This window comes from Astyanax mexicanus, chromosome 21 (assembly GCF_023375975.1).
Source record: "Astyanax mexicanus isolate ESR-SI-001 chromosome 21, AstMex3_surface, whole genome shotgun sequence".
NCBI classification, from domain to species: Eukaryota; Metazoa; Chordata; class Actinopteri; order Characiformes; family Acestrorhamphidae; genus Astyanax; species Astyanax mexicanus.
The window spans coordinates 17414211-17432578 of NC_064428.1; the positions used below are offsets into that span (position 1 = coordinate 17414211).

Consider the following 18368-nt stretch of genomic DNA (forward strand, 5'->3'; position numbering starts at 1 on the left):
ATGATTAAATTGCTTTTGTTTATGTAGCCCTAATCACATATCGATTTTCACATATATAAATTGCATTCCGATTGATTTTTTAATAGTCTGCACAGCCACAAACCACATAAAATCTGATCCAAATCATATTTGAAGGTGGTTATAAATGCAGATACAACCGATCTGAAGTGGGAAATAAATCCTGATTGCCTGTTGTTGAGGCCCAAATACTCAGAAAACATACTCTGACAATTCAAAAGATTTAAAACAATTCAACAACAAGAGAACAGGTTTTTTAAAAGGTCTTTACATGCATTTGTTGGCAAGTTGAGAGATCATCAATTGACAATAGCATGTGGAACGATGTGTCGAGTAATATTACAAGATTAAATAAAAAGAAACGTACGCAGTATTAAGGTCTTTAAACATTGACCACACTGCAGCTCTTGCCCAATAAAATGCTTGGGAGCACCATAGCAGACAATGGGCCCTATCATACACCCATGTCGCAATGCTCTTTGCTATCTTACACCCTGTTAACAGTGTATTTTCACGCCTTGCGCCATTGTGCCATTAAAAGTTTAAGAGTTTAAGAGTATATCTATACTAATGGGTGTGGTGGTCTGGAAGTGAGGTGTGTTCAGGTAAATATTTGAGGTGTTTCTATTTTGGCAGCACAAAACTCGGGTGCGCCACTGACTGAAATGAACCTAGACAAAAGTCAATCGTCAAAGTCCATTTCTTTAGGTGCGCTCAGCGAGTGTACACCCCCGCTCGTTACACACATACACATTAATGCACTGCAGAGCGCAAATACGACTCAACAATAAACAGAATAAAGAATAAAATAAATAAATAATATTGCTGTTCCCTTAAATGCATTCACAGTGTGAACACTCAGCTTAGAATCCTCTGCTAAGACTCACAAAAGTGCAGCGCTGTTAAGATACAAACACGCCAAAGTCAGAGCACACCTTTCTCTTAAAGGGAATGACAAGTAGCACACTGATTGGTATATTTCCTGTTACACCCAAAAGACACCCATGATTTATTAAGAGAATTAATACAGGCTTTTTTCTGCCTTTTGAGCCGTACAAAGCATTTTTTTTGTGCCCTCATGATACACCACACTCACACAACCCACTAAATCCAGCTGTGCGTTACGCAATTGGCTAGTGTGCCATATATCGCTAAAATAGGGCCTAATGCGTTTAAATTAAACACATTCAGATACAGCAAGCTGAACAACAGCTTATTTTTTATATGGTAAATTTTTTTATATGATCAAGTTTTTGATCAACTTTTCCCCATCCGTCAACAACAAAGGAGTTTCTTGCAAGTAATTATTATTTTTTTGCATTTCATGTACATTTCAAGTCACATATGTTTTCTTTTTGAGCTATAGTATTAGTTTTAATCAAATTTAATCATGTAAAATAAATTAAACACATTTGATTTGTGTGCCGGCCTTTGCACAGTATAAGAAGGGATGTCTTGTGCAGCTTCACTGCACAAGTTCTATAGTGCAAGAGCAGCATTTCAGCCCAGATTTGCAAAGACAGTTTCTCCCTGTTACAGTCAACTGAGCATCTATATGATTCTGGAACTGCTACATGAAGTTGCTTTAAATGCTTTGTTAAGCATGATGCTTACAGTTACAGTGCTCTTTTCTTTTATGGAAAAAGAGGAACCCTTTTAGAACTATGAAGAATGAAGAACCCTCTTTACGAATTATAGACATAAGAATTAAAGAAGATATACATGTGTGTGCGCCATACCTTCTGTTCTTCGACTGAGTGTAGATATTTTCTGCAGTGGTATATCTCTGTCAGCGCTGTTCCCGATTGTCCACCAGGTCAGATTATGTATCTAAAACATAAAAGCAGGTGTGCAGAATGTTAGATATGCAGATACTGTATGTAGATAGTAATATAATAAAACTGTAGTATGCTAAGTTGAGTTTTAGCATCTCAGATCAAAACAAAGGCTTCAAATTCAACCACCCTTCCTCTTTCTGTTAGTCTACTCCAAACTAAATGCATTGTGACTCTAACCCTGCTGAAGCCGGCTGTTAGCATTACGGCTAATTGGATCCAACCTTGCTGAGCCCAGCTGCTGTGTCTGATAGCACTGCAGCTCTAACCCTGCCCCAGGCTGGCTGTTAACATTGTGGCTAAACTGCCTGAAACTTGTAGAGCATGGCTGCTGTGTTTGTTAGCATTGCTTCAAGTTAAGCAGCCACTATATATCTGACCAAAAAAAACGAGAACAGCAGCATAAATACAAACAATGAAAATACAGCAGTGAGTAACTACAGAACTAGGCTTTATATGTAGAGTTTAGATTGTCTGTCCGAGCCCAACCCGAAATCTATTTCATAATAATCACAATACAGCAAAAGAAACAAAGCAAACTGTGATCTTTGTGATGTTGGACAGGTTAGAATGGTAATAAAATCAATATAATGGTATTATAATTAAGCAGAAATTAAAGCTGCTCATTGCTAAATTTAAAACTCTGAACAGCAAAAATTTAAAGCTCTGCATGCCTAAAATTAAAGCTCTGCATGCCTAAAATTAAGACTCCGCGCGGCTAAAATGTAAGTTCTGCATGATTAAATTAAAGCTCCACTTATTTAAAAATTCAAGCTCTGCACTGCTAAAATTAAAGCTTTGCATGTCTAAAGTTAAAGCTCCACACAGCTACAATTAAAGCTGTTCCATGCAGCTAAAATTAAAGCTCCAATTACAATTAAACAATTAAAATCCAGTTACAATTAAAAGCACTGCACGCCTAAAATTAAAGCTCTGCGTATCTTAACTGAAAGCTCCGCACTGCTGAAATGAAAGCTTCTCCATGCAGCTAAAATGAAAGATCCACACAGCTAAAATAAAAGCTCCGCCCGACTAAAATTATTGCTCCGCCCAATTAAAGTTAAAGCTCCGTGTAGCTAAAATTAAAGCTCTGCACTGCTAAAATAAAAGCACTGCAAAGCTAAAAGTCAAGCTCAGCATGTCTAAAATTAAAGAGACACACAGCTTAAGTAAAAGCACTGCAAAGCTAAAAGTCAAGCTCAGCATGTCTAAAATTAAAGCTCCACACCATGCAGCTAAAATTAAAAGCTCCACACAACTAAAATTAAAGCTCTGCACAGCTAAAAATAAAGATCAACACGGCTAAGATGAAAAGCTCTGTGCATCAAAAATAAAAGCCCAGTGCAGCTAAAATTAAAAGCTCTGTGCAGCTAAAATTTAGTGGTTCTTAAACATGCTGCAGTCAGGAGCACCTGATTGGCTGAAAAGAACATTACACGGCTGGGAATGTAAAAGCTTGTAATGAAATGTAAAAACATCACCTGTTCCTCAGTGGGCGGAGGGTTGAGGAGACTGACCACCACAACGACGATGACGGTGAGGACACAGAGGATGATTGCAAAGTGTAGATAGTGGACACGCCTCAGGATGGCGGGGGCGGGGTCAAACACACCACAGCGAGGGGGCGGAAACGCAAACTCAAAAACCATCCTCGTGACCCCAACAGCCAGGCCCACCATCAACCCCCAGAAAGCTCCCTGTACACACACACACACAAAATGACTGATGAGTGAGGTTCCTGTGTTGGTGTATTTGCACATCTGTGTCAGCACTGGGTGCAAAAGTAGCCCAAAGCATTCATTAAAAGCAGTGTTCAAAAACATTTGAGCATATTATGTATCTGCCCCTTAACCATTGTACAACTCCATAGCAACCACCTAGCAGCACCACAGAAACCACTTGTAATTCCAAAGCAATCTCTTATTTTTGGAATGCCACATCAACTGCCTAGCAACACCATATCAACTACCAATACTTTAGCAAACTACCTATCAGCACCATAGTAACCACCTACCAACACCAATGCATCTGCCTAGTAACAACCTTTTAACACCATAGCAACCAACTGCCATCACCACAATAACCTCCTAGCAACTACCCAGCAATCCCATAGCGACCACCTATGATACCAGCGCAACTGCCAAACAACCTTTATTAAACTCAATGGCAACCACATAGCAAGCAACTGGGAACACCACAAGAACCACATATCACCTACCCAGCAACCTCATTGCAAACACCTTGGAAACCAGGGCAGCTTAATATCTACAATTGAACACCATAGCAACCCCATAGCAACACCATAGCAACCACTTATGATACCAGAGAAACTTTTTCACTTTTGTGACCATGGAGCAACAGCCTAGCAACTCCTTGCATTTCAGGAAATGTTCTTTTCTATTTTTTAAACTAAACTCATCCAAAATCTAAACATTCAAGAGATAACTCTGCAGAATTGTGTATAAATAAATAAAGACTGAAAATAAAATTCTGTGAAAATTCTTGTCAGTGCTTGTGTCAGTCTGTTTTTCCTGTCCATCATTCTCACACGTACACAGACACACTTTGATTCTCCTGCAGCCCAGGCAGTTCAGACTGTAAAAATAATTAACATGCATCTGCCAGCGAGTAATTAAAGGTAAGAGTCTTAACATGCTATGTTGACTTTTACGGCTTAGTCGAGATTAAAACAAGATTAACAGCAGAGTGTCGTGTGAGTTCTAAAACTTGACTGCAAACTTCAGGAAAGTGTGTGAGATGCAGATCACAATGTGCTGCTTTTGTAGCTTGGGGTTATTTAGCAGTACTGGAGGAACACTTTTTCTGAAAAACACTCCCGGCTCTTACTATTGGTATTTTGCAGAGACTGTAAAAAAAGATGGACGCTGTGTCGCCGTTCCCATTCATTTAATGAAAATAAAGCTAAAATCTTCCTCCATGTTGGCGGTCCTGAAACCAGAGTCTGTGGAGAGACAGCCTACTCATTTAAATAACCCCGCCCCTGAGGGCTGCCTCCACAGAGCTATACACAGTCTATGGTCCCACCCATACAGTCATTGGTCCCTCCCCGGCTAGGTGTAACCCAGTTCTTTTACAATAACCACACCTTTTTTGAATAGAGCTGAATAACGTTTTAAAAAAATGAATTCTGTGGGGATATAAAAATGTAACAATATAAGCAGAGGTTACACTAGCTGTTTTTATATACACTAGCTCCATTTATATAATGGAGGTAGAATTACAGTATATTGGAAAAAAACGTGATTGAAAGTTGTCTGTTTTGCCATTGAAACCTATGGGGATGGGTGGGGTTACACAGCTTTCTGCAACCGAACAGCAGGGGGCGCCCAACCTGTGGTGGCTTCACTTTTGAGAGACGATGCTCTGTCCAGCTATACACAGTGTATGTGATTGCTCCCCAGATCATCAAACCATCAGACCTTTTTCTGATCCCAAACAGAACCTGGACATGTTGGTAAAGACTACACAGTTTCCAGTTCATAGAGATCCAGATTTCTTCTTTACAACAACACTTCAAATAAAAGCAATGAGTGGCCTAGATGACAATTTGTTGAAACATCAATTCTGTTTCTCTCAATTCAAAGATGCACCTCTTTTCAATATTCACCATCTGGGCAAAATGTCTTTGAGTGCATTGTAGAGCCATGTCTTGCAGTCAGTAATCTCTCACCAGGAGGTACACTGCCCAAAAGTAGCCTCTGAGAGTTTTTTTTTTATGGGGCAGCATTGGAAGAATTTTAACATATGTCTACTTATGTCTAAACAGACCACATCTGTAATTATTTACATATCTGCCTGATACATAATTCCATGCTGGGTTTTGCAGAAATTTAAATGCCTGTGTTTTTGTCGAGGAGTGTATTGTTTAACAACATAATGAAAAGGCTTGCTCCTTTACTAATTATTGGGTACAAGCTTCCAGTACTCATTAGCCTCATTGGCTAATTTATGACAGATGTGGTCAGGGTCATCCCACCCCTACATTTACCAAAAACCTTTTCAGTCAGGTCAAAGTGTTTTTAAGCAAAAAAACAACAAGTAAACTCATGAAACTCTAGAACATTTCAGAGTTGAGTTTTAACTTTCTTTGGTAATGTTTTTTAAAAAAGGATTCTGACCTATGAGGACCAAAGTGACATTGTTCTCAGCTAACAGAGAATGTTATGCAAACATTTAGAAATGTTTTGAAAGGTTCCAGGAAGGGTAGCCTTTAATGTTACAGAAATAATGTTCTAAGAATGTTTTGAAAATGAGTGACGTAACAATGATTTACATCATGTCATCTGCTGGTGTTGATCCACTGTGTTTTATTATCAAGTCTAAAATCAGTGCAGTGTTTTCTCGGAACAGCACTTCATGCTTCCCTCTGCTGACAACTTTTGTGAAGATGCAGATTTCATTTTCCAGCAGGACTTGGCAAACTGCCAAAAGTTCTAATTGGTCTTATATAATATTTTAATTTTCTGAGACACTGATTTTTGGGTTTTCACTGGCTGTAAGTCATAATCATCAACAATAAAATAAATAAACGCTTAAAATAGATCACTCTGTGTGTAATAAATGTATATAATATATGAGTTTCACATTTTAAACTGAATTACTGAAATAAAGTTACATTTTGATATTAATGATATTAATTTTTTTTAGATGCACCTGTAAGACTGTTGGCCCTATCTTAAATGACATGTTCCCTACGTAGTGCACTAGGGATACGTCACAAAATATTAAATACGTCAATGAATGTTAAATAAGAAGTTAGATAAATTATTCCTGAATATAAATGGCTTTAGATCAGACGTACTGTTAACTAATTTGGTGAAGTTTCGTTGGGACCTATGAACATAACTACAAGATAAGATCATAGATTACAGAGTAACAATAACAGAAGGGTATGCTCTGCACACTTCAGAAGGTGTTGGCAATACTTTGCATAGTGACAAACCAACTGAACAGGTATATATACAGGTCTAATGGGAAGCATTTTCTAATAATATTGTGTTTTATGTGTTCCTAACAATAAAAGACTATGTTTACTACTTCTCTAATCTATCATTTGACAAAGGTGCCCACACTTTAGCTTAAGACTTTACATTCATATGGACTTAAAAGGCTTTTTTAAACTAACATCAGTTTTCATAGCACTTAAATGTGAAATAACATCCAACTCAGATGTGCAGTGTTTTTGACAGCTAATATTGGTAGGGATGATGGAGTGATTAAATTGTTTATGTAAGTTTATGTCAGCTGTCATTAAAGGCTTATTTAGGTGTCATTCAGGCTTTAAATAGCATCCTATTTAAATGAACTACATTACCTCATAACCTTGTGGCGAAACATGAATCACAACTAATACAATCTCTATTATTTATCTATCCATATAATCTGGAATCTATCTGTATTTCTCTTTAACCATTTAGGTTTCTTCAAATATACATAAATACTATAAATTAGTATAAATACAGTTTCTATATTTTATTTAGAATACACATATTCATGTTGGCAGTCATTCAGCCCCCCTTGGATGCGGTGTCTTAGAATATAGATTAGTAAAGAAAAGAAAACCAAAATGTCTTTTAAAAAATGGGAAATATGTTTTATGTCTTAATGATCGTATGTGACAGTATTAAATTACCATTGTTAAACCAATACTAGCAAATTTGATGCATATGTAATTGTTTTTGTTTATTTTATTGTCTTTTTTTAAACTTTTAAAACTAATTCATGTGTTTTTATGTAAAATAAACAGGCTATTTTTGTTACCACACCATTCAGACTGGTATAATATAAAATAGCTTTGTTAACTTTAATTATTCCTGAATATAAATGCTGTAGAACAGACGATTGTTGGGGTGATGGTGTGATTATAGTGGTCTAGCTAGTCTAGATAAAAGTTCAGTGCTTAATATAGTTCCCAATCCAGCTCTGATAGCTGTCCTTCACATTGTCACACAATGTCATGATAAATGGGCCAATAAAAAAAGCTCTTTTTTTTTTTAAGCTGGTTTGGAGAGACATGTCATCTGCTGGTGTTGATCCACTGTGATATATTATCAAGTCTAAAGTCAGTGCAGTTTTATTTTCCCACAAAATCTTACAGCACTTCATGTTTCCCTCTGCTGACAACTTTTTATAAAGAGATGCAGATTTCATTTTCCAGCAGGATTTGGCACACTGCCCACACTGCAGAAAGTACCAATTGGTCTTATATAATATTCAAGTTATCTGAGACATTGATTTTTGGGTTTTCATTGGCTGTAAACCATAATCTTTAAAAAATAAAATAAATAAATGCTTAAAAGTGTGTAATACATCTATATAGTATATTTTGAACATTTTATATTACTGAAATGAAGTAACTTTTCAAAGATATTCTAATTTTTTGAGATGGCCCTGTATTTTGACTAAGTCTTTGCCTTGCCCTTTTACCTAGCATTGGCTTTCCTGAGTATGATCTCTTTGCCTACGCAATCTGGTATCTTGACCATTCTTATCTGCCTTATTAATAAAAGGAGAAGACCCTTATCCACCCTCTAAGCCAACACCAAGAGCATGAATAACACCCTACAAGAGGAACCACAACTAAATATTACTTATATAAATAAGCCTCTGAGACAGAGCATACTGTGGGGAGGTTCATTTTTAACACCCAGGGAATCAAAACAAATTTAAAACTGATTTTAACACTGTAAATTTCACTCTATACTTGCTTTGATTTTAAACATGCGTCATTCTCATCATCTTCACACACAAACAAAAGATCTCAAGAAGTGCATAAAGCACATTCCGCTATAATTAGACGATAAACGCTGACAAAAGTTGAGCGTTTTCTCAGAGTGTCCTGTTTCACATGTCTTACATTTCACTAGGTGAGGAGATATGATGTTCTCATAGGATATGAGTTTCTGCAGCCTGGGTTTGGATGATATTTGGTATTAGTGAGCTGACACCTGCATTAGTAATCAGCTTTCTTTCTCTCCCACACATACCTATCATGAACTGAGCGACTCTTACGTGTCTCATGAACAGAAAAAATCTCCAGCTTAAAAAAAATGTCCTGCTCATAATCTCCAGACGTTCTGGTTAGTCAACTGATCAGCCCACTCCACAAAGGGAGAGGAGAGAGCCGGAGACAGTGACTGATCAGGTGAACGTCTGGGTGAGCGAGCGAGTGAGGGAAGGAGGGAGGAATGGAGGAGAGAAGAGGGAGAGAGTATGGTGATGAATCAGTACTGAACTCAGCAAACAGATTAGTGAGGCAAATTTGAATGGGGTCACACAAAGGAACTGGTTATTCTGGTTACACCACCACTCAGTACAGTATAGCATGGGTAAGTCTTATTGGTCAGTATATTTTAACACTGGGTTTGAAAGAGGCCTGATTACAGGCTTTGAGGGACATTGAAAAACATTTCAAAAAGCAATTCTGGAGTCACAACATTCAATAATTATGAAAGAAAATGATTAATGAGGACTGTACAATAGTTTGGGAAGTTTAATCCAGCTATCATTTTGTTCTCCATGTCACACTTCTGGTTCTCGCTCCATTATCTATCAATTTCTCTCACTACATTTCCCATAATCCCATAAATTCTCTTCTCAAGAACTTTATCGCATGAAATTTCATCTTCTTATCCAATCAGGAACGTGTCTACACTAATCATTGCCGTCATTGGAATACTGCATTATCTGTGTATAATTATCTCTGTGTGTATAAGCAACACATTATGCCCCAATATGAAGAAATTCAAAAACAGATGAGAAAACATTTCATTTCAAGTCATTGATCATCTATCAGTCTGGAAAAGGTTACAAAGTCATTTCTAAAGCTTTGGGACTCCAGTGAACCACAGTGAGAGCAATTATTCACAAATTGAGATAACTTGGAACACTGGTGACCAGCCTACTGAAATTTCTCCAAAAGGGCATAAACAACTTATTCAGGAGGTCGCAAAAGAACCAAAACAACATTTAATTAACTGTTTTTTTTCCATTTACGATTCTGCTCTGTCCTTGTCTGTTCTTGGTGTTCTTGGCTTGGTTTACAAATTCCTCTATTAAACCTTATTTTCCCCTCCTTTATGTGTTACAGGTTCACTGAATCTACATCCCATTTTGGTTAAAAAGTATAAACTACCCAACAACACAGTTCTTATAAACACTCCCCCAACATAAACATCCCTCAAAAATTGTGGATATAACTTAAACCAATCATAAAGCAAGAAGATCCAAGGATATCTCAAAACTAAAGGCCATCTGCAAAGAAAATTGAGAAACTGATGCTCACTAATGCAAAAAGGTACAAAATGTTTAATACCAGGAAGTGCCTATATGCTTACAAGACCGAACATAACCAAGGGTCAAAACCGAGAGCAACAACAATAATCTGGCAACCGAAATGGAGAAAAGCAAATAGAAAACACAAAGACAAAGCTTATGTCATCCATATAGTAACAATTAGAGGGGGACATGCTCTGCACACTTCAGGAGATGTTGCTAATACTTTGCACAGTAACAAACAAACTGAACAGGTATATATATATATATATATATATATATATATAATCAGGTGTAATGGAAACAGGTGAGAGTGATTAGTATTCTGGTGAGGAGGAATGGGAACACAGTTCAGGATTGGTTTAGGTTGATGGTGTGATGGTTCCGCCATAATATAAATGCCTCTTTACAACGACCCAGCATCGTCAAACTTATGCCCAATAGCACTATGTACTGTTGACTTCACCAGAGAGTAGACTCTTTAGGAGAACAGCAGTGAGCAGGAACTGATTTGGGACCAGACTGCTCCCCCTCCCCAATCTATTGTTTTTACCCCCCTTTAGGGGTTTAAAATCTTAATTAGAGGGGGTCACACCCCCTCAATCTTCAACCCTCTATACTGAGAGAAGCAGGATGGTTGTTTTAATGAATTGGAATCCAGATTCTGTTTGTTTTTGTCAACGAGTGCATTTCCATTCCATTTTATCATGTTATTTCATAAAGTTATGTACTTGCTCATAATAGACACTTAAAGATGTAAAGTTGTATGAGGTCATGTCCTACCTGATCTTCTACCCCCAGGCACAAGCAACTCACAAGCCATAGCGGTGTTTACCTTCCCCACCCCATTCCACAGCTACCTCACTCTCTCTCTTTCTCTCACTCTCTCTTTCTCTCTCTTCTTCAAGTGAAAGCTCTATTTACAGATCATCATTATTTCATGTGACATGTGACACTAAATCTTCCTCAAACTTTCCCCGTCTCTCTCTCTCTCTCTCTCTCACACTATTCTCACACACTATTCTCACACAAGTACTGTTCAAACATCACACACAGCTCAGCAGCACAAACACACTGTACACGCCCTCACCTACAGCGCAGACACAGGAATTCACTGTAAAAACAAAAGCTCCTAAGCATTTTGGCTTCCTCTCAATAGAGTGGATCGTGTGGTGTGATCTGTTTTCAGCGTGTTGATGAATGCCTACGCACCGCCTCGTTGGTTCTTCTCCAGAAAACAGCCATCACGAATATTGCGGTGACGGGGGGAGCCAGGTAGCTGGTCACTGATTGGATGTAAACGTAGAGTTGGCCACTGTTGGCACTCTGCAGAATCGGGATCCACACCACACTGATCACCACCAGAATGACGGTCACGATCCTGCAGTGATTACACATATAAATAATTAGCATTATAGATGCTTTACTGCAAACACATTTTGTCACCTTACAACCACAAACTAAACCCTTTCAGCCCTGAATTATGTTCCACTAATGAGAAAGATAAATGAATAAAAGAAACTATATAAATGCTGTCTGTAATGCCAAATAATTATTTAATTTTTTTATTGGAAGCCTTATTATTTTACAAACCATCTCTTTACAGTAAAATAAACAAGGTTAAATGTGTTCTAAATTACATACATTCTGTAAAAAAAAGAGCTTTCACTTTTCCTCGTTGGATCTAGTGCTGCCATGCTCTACTTTGTGGTCTATTCTGCAATGTAAAAGAAAAATTCTTGTAAGTATTCAGTCTCAAGTCTTTTGCAGCCTCCATTAGGTTTTCTTGCTGGATTGCCCTGTATTTAGCTCAGTCCATCTTTCCAATAACACTGACTAGCTTCCTGTTCCCTGCTGAAGAAAAGCATCCCCGCAGCATGATGCTGACACCACCATGTTTCAGAGTAGTGTGCTCAGGGTGATGAGCAGTGTTACTTTTCCATTTAGGTCAAAATGATCAACTTTGGTCTTATGTGTTTTTTTCCTTGCCACTCTTCCATAAAGGCCAGATTTGTGGATTCTGCCATCTGAGTTGTGGATTTCTGCAGCTCCTCCAGAGTGACCATGGGTCTCTTGGCTGGTTCTCTGACCAGTGCTCTCCTTGCTTGATCTGTCAGTTTGGCTGAGTGGCCACGTCTTGGTAGGTTTGCAGGTGTAGAAAACTTTTTCCAGTTTGGTGATACTTTGTACAGCACTGTGATGGAATGAACAGTGCTCATTGGGATGCTCAAAACTTGAGATATGTTTTTATAACCAAACCTTGCTTTAAACTTCTCCACAACTTTATCTCTGACCTGTCTGGTGAGTTTCTTGGTCTTCATGATGCTGTTTGTTCACTAGTGTTCTCTAACAAACCACTGAGGCCTTTAAAGAACAGCTATTTTTATCCTTCTAATTTTATACTACTTAACTAATTAAGTGACTTCTGAAGGTAATTGACTGCACTGGGTTTTATTTAGGGGTTTTAGAGTAAAGGGGGCTGGATAATTTAGCATGGCACACTTTTCAGATTTTTATTTAATTTAACATAAAAAACGTACCATTTTTAGTTTTACTTTAGAATGATGTGCTACTTTAAAATATCAATAAAATACATTTTATTTAAGTTTATGGTTGTAAGGTGACAAAGTGTGAAAAAGTTCAAGGGTATACATACTTTTGCAAGCCACTGTAGTGTACAGCACGGCAATACTTTTGGTCCTTCAGCCTCTAAGGCAATATTATTTAATTATTACTATTATTTATTATCTTACGAATTTACTTTTCCACAACAGTTGTAGCTATTGTCATCTACATGTGTCAATGAGATCTTTGCGCATATTAAATAAATAATGTACTGTAAGAAATGTTTAAATGTAAGTAGAATTCCACAAGGTTCTATTGTAGGACTCTTTTCTGTTTATGTATATCCCAAATTCCAAATAAAAATATTGTCATTTAGAGCATTTATTTGCAGAAAATGAGAAATGGCTGAAATAACAAAAAAGATGCAGAGCTTTCAGACCTCAAATAATGCAAAAGAAACAAGTTCATTTTCATAAAGTTTTAAGAGTTCAGAAATCAATATTTGTTTGAATAATCCTGGATTTTAATTACAATTTTCATGCATCTTGGCATGTTCTCCTCCACCAGTCTTACACATTGCTTTTGGATAACTTATACATATTGTGGATAACTATATACAGCTCTAGAGAAAAATGGAGAAAAGAGAGCACTTAAAAATGATGAGTTTCTTTGATTTTACCAAATTGAAAACCTCTGGAATAAAATCAAGAGGAAGATGGATGATCACAAGCCATCAAACCAAACTGAACTGCTTGAATCTTTGCACCAGGAGTGTAGACATAAAGTTATCCAAAAGCAGTGTGTAAGATTATATTTATGTAATATTAAATTTTATATAAAACTGACATATTTATTGACAGACACACACCTGCCGACTAATAGCAGCTCTTTCTCGCTGGCTCCTCTGCGATATTTCTTCCAGATGTCCATGGTGAACAACGTGCTACTGCTGTTAAAGATGGAGGTCAGCGACGACATCAGAGCAGCCATCATCACTGCAATCATCAGGCCTCGCAGGCCTAAAACACACAGATAGGCGGAGTCACCTCCGAGCCATAAATGTTTTTAAACGCTACAAGCCTAGTTCCTCAAACCTCAGGACCTGCCCTGACACGCTGATGAAGAAAAACCCGCCCATTGAGCTGTGCATCAGGGAAAACCCCAAAATAAAATGTACTGTTTAATGCAGTACACATTGAGTCACATCATTTTACACAGGTGTGAGAAGCATTATTCTCAAAACACACAAATACACACATTCAATAAAGAAGTATTGGCTTGTGGTACTAAAGGAACAGACACACAAGAACACATACATATAGTAGTGCATCTCAAAAAATTGGAATATCATTGAGAAGTTACTTTAATTCAGTAATTCAGTTCAAAATGTGAAACTCATTTTATATATTATATAGATTTATTAAACACACAGAGTGATCTATTTTAATCTTTTATTTCTTTTATTGTTGATGATTATGGCTTACAGCAAATGAAACCCAAAAAATCTGTGTCTCAGAAAATTAGAGTATTATTTCCAATTATAGACCAATTAGTACCTTTGGCTGTGTGGGCAGTGTGCCAAGTCCTGCTGGAAAATGAAATCTGAAGCATGAAGTGCTGTAAGATTTTGTGGGAAAACACTGCACTGACTTTAGACTTGATAATAAAACACAGTGGATCAAGACCAGCAGTCTCTCCAAACCATCACTGATTGTGGAAACTTTACACTAGACCTCGAGCAGTTTGGACTGTATTTCTCTCTACTCTTCCTCCAGACTCTGGTTCCTTGATTTACAAATGAAATGTAAAATTTACTGATGATCAGTGATGGTTTGGAGAGACATGTCATCTGCTGGTGTTGATCCACTGTGTTTTATTATCAAGTCTAAAAATCTTACAGCACTTCATGCTTCCCTCTGCTGACAACTTTTATGGAGATGCAGATTTCATTTTCCAGCAGGAAAATGAAATCTGCAGGCACACTGCCCACACTGCCAAAAGTACCAATTGATCTTATATAATAATCTCATTTTCTGACACACTGATTTTTGTAAGCCATAATCATCAAAAATAAAAGATGTAGATATAGAATATATGAGTTTCACATTTTGAACTGAATTACTGAAATAAAGTAACTTTTCAATTCTATTTTAATTTTGTGAGATGCACTAGTATACTACCGGTCAAATGTCTTAGAGGTTTTATTTTCCTGTTTATTTTTGCCATTTAAGCTGTTGAGGTCCAGTGAATAACCTGAAACGGTACAAAATCCAGTGAACTTAGCAATAGTAAGTTAGTCAACTGCCAGCATTTCTAAGCTAAAAATAATTTAAAAAGTGAAAAAAGAACAAAGAAATGTATATTGTTAAAAAAGGGGGGTCAGTGTTCCTGTACTCTCTACTGCAGCATTTATACACACAGCACATTCACACTTTCAGAAACACAGAGAACTCTGTAACTATTAAAAGTATACTCTTTTCTTAAAGTAATTAAGAAGTAATCTTTTCTATACATTTAAAAGACTCTTGGAAGACTCAGGAAGACGTCTGGCTGACCCACATGGCAACAGCATCTTTAGCTCAGCTTAACACTGGACCAAGTCTCAGTTTCAGCAGTGAAGGGAAGATCATTGCTAAAATGCAAATTCCTGAGCCATACAGCACTGCTACTGAACCACTAAAAAAGGGTATTCTAAAACTTTTGACCAGTAGTTCACATTAATCACATTCACACTAATAGATCCTAATTACCACTGGGCATAAGCTCGATGACCAGTTTAGGAAAAGCAATGTTGGAACAGCCGACCTCCGCTCCACACACCTTCATACACTCGTCAGGGTCCACACAGCCCACGGAGTCTGAAAATATACACACACAAACACAGACATAGTAATGTGAATTTGTATGTTTCAGTTAATTATAGAATAAAATACAAATTTACTAAAGGACTAAAAGAAGTAAAGAATTCAAAATCTTGCCTTACCCCATTACATCTTTATTTCCTTTTTCTTACAAAGACATTTTGACCTACATTATTCTGTACCTTACAAGTACCTTTAAACATCAATAACTAATCTCTAAAATACACAAATATGTTGAAATGTATTGAAATTAATTTTGGTTCACAAATAAAAAAAAAGGACAAATCAGTACACTACAACATGTTTTTGCTAATTCTATGCTAAAAACCTATTCCTGTTACTTTCATTTCTTGTTACTCAAAACATAAAAAGTAACAGGAATTAGTGCCAGTAACAGGAATGAGTTCCAGTAACAGGAGTGAGTGCCAGTAACAGGACTGATAAAATTTTAAATATCTTTGGATGTGAAACCTTGTAAAAAATTAAGAAAAGCTGCTTGAGTTTGACCGGTAAATGTTTTGAATTGTTACATATATGTGGTATTGGATTCAGAGTTGAAAAAAGATTTTTAAAAAGTTTAATCTGGAATGTTACAACAAGCAAATGGCACCTATAAGTAATAAGTAATATGTAATAAAAAATACTTTTTTTACAGGTTTGCATAAGCATTTTCAATTAAAATATTTAATTTAAACAATAAATCTTTGAGGAATTAATGTAGCAATAATACAGTACAGTATAAAAATATCTAAATTGTAATAAGAAAGTAACAATACACTCCATTACACTACTGTATTACATTAAGTAAAAGTTTATAACATAAGATTTCAGAGATAAGATAAGATAACAGAGAATGAGAGAACATTTTGTCCTCAAAACTAGAGTTAACTGAGATAAAAGGGAGGAGATGGGCCGGAGGAGGGCTGCAACTCATCATGACATGTAGGAGAAGTCCAGGGGATTCATAGAAAGTTAGATTGGAATGGGACCTTCTTTTCTTTTTTAAAGGACCCTAACTTTTGTTACTCCCTTTCTTTGTAAAGGCCCCTAGTATTTTTTACTCCCTTATTTTTTTAAAAGGTGGTTATGTCAAGATGACAGGGTGGACAGGAAATTATCAGCAACATTTAAATAGCCTGATTTTTTAAAATGAAAATAGATAAATGAATAATCAAAATCTTCAAAACTTGAAAAAATGTAATTAAACAAATAAATACATAAAATATTGTATTATTTAACCACTTAACCAGGCAGCACTGGAGATGTTGAGAAAACACAGCCCTACATTAAGGAAAACTGTATAAAATGTATATAAAATTAATTTATATTGGTAATAATTGGTTAATTTAGAGTAAATCTTGTATATATATATATATATATATATATATTCGGCTGAGTTTTTAAAGGGTATTGTGGTTTTTGGGTAAAGGAAAAGGAACTGAGAAGATTTCCCAGTAAGGCCCCGGGGTGAGGCCTGAGTAAATTCCAGGTTGTCCAGTATATCCGGGACTTGCTCCAGCATGCTCCAAAGAGGAGGAATCGCTGTGGGCTGAGTGCAGCTGGGGGTTGGAAGACTTTCTCCAGCATAAATACTGACCAAAATACCTTCAGGTCCTTTACTTTACCAGCACTCATTACAGTTTAAAGGTAATGTAAAGGTTTGTGCTGAACTGAGCGCAGACTGGGCAGACTACTGCTCACCACATGATGAGAAACAGAAGTGGAAGTTGCTCCAGTTTCCCTTTTTCCTGACCAATAACCGGACACCCCGCCCAGCCTCAGACACGCTGCGTCATCCAACCTCACCAGAGAGAAAAAAAAAGCCAAGAAACACAAACTGTGCAGTTTTTTTACCACCTATATTCAGTCAAACCTAGATTTTTGCTCTGGGATTGGCTAGACTTGGTCATTGTTTTGGAATATCATAGTATTAGTAGGCAGGTTTGTTATCCCCAAAATAAGAACATCTGGAAACACAGAAACTGTAGTGTTATGATCAACAAAAAAAATCTAGCTCACTAAGTAAACATATAATTGCTGTCCAATGAAAAAAAAAGAAATCTCCAAAACAGCAACTTTACAGCAGAGAGAAAAAACTTCTAAACTTTCAATGGAAGTCAATTTGGAAAAAAAAGTGTATTTCAGGTCATTTTGGAGAATTACTATTGGTCCATTCTTCAAGAAACTTTAACACAGTGTATTATTGTAATTAACTTTAATTAATTAAAGTTAATTGCAATTACAATTAATTAAATAGAATGACACTTCTAATTTAGATGATTTTTTTTTAGTTACATTTAAATATATATTAGTGAAATCTTCAGTTTTAAGAAAAGGTGTGACATATAATTCCACTTTGCTTACATTATATTCTTTTAACATTTAGATATCTATTATTGAGCCTCGAGCTTCAAGAATAGGTGTGATTTATTGTGATTATGGTAATTAATATTAATTGTGGTAATTCATATATTTTTAAGTGACCAATTCTACTTTGCCAATCTTACTTTGTATTTTACATTTAAATATCCATTATTGAAAGCTTCCGTTTTAAATCATGATGAATCGTGATTAATCACAGAATATTGTTTAGATTAATCTGATTGTTTTTTTTAAACGACTGACACACTAATATTAATCAACTTCTACTTTGCCAGTCTTACATTTTTTTTTTTTTTTATATATATTTAGATATTTATTATTGAAAGCTTCAGCCTTGAGAAAAAAAGGGTGAATAATCCTGATTAATCACAAGATAATTTCTTTAAGCGAATGATGCAACTAATATATATAT

General features: G+C 36.4%; 1 protein-coding gene across 1 annotated transcript in view; it reads right to left on the bottom strand.

Annotated features, from left to right (window-relative positions):
• The window catches only part of slc5a10 (solute carrier family 5 member 10), a 69894-nt gene that overhangs the window by 3144 nt on the left and 48382 nt on the right, over positions 1-18368 (bottom strand). The window contains exons 10-14 of the mRNA XM_022686400.2: positions 15464-15571; positions 13582-13732; positions 11361-11529; positions 3335-3550; positions 1758-1848 (exon numbers count right to left, since the gene is read on the bottom strand). Coding sequence (XP_022542121.1) covers positions 1758-1848; positions 3335-3550; positions 11361-11529; positions 13582-13732; positions 15464-15571 — 735 coding nt within the window. The remainder of the gene's footprint in view (positions 1-1757; positions 1849-3334; positions 3551-11360; positions 11530-13581; positions 13733-15463; positions 15572-18368) is intronic.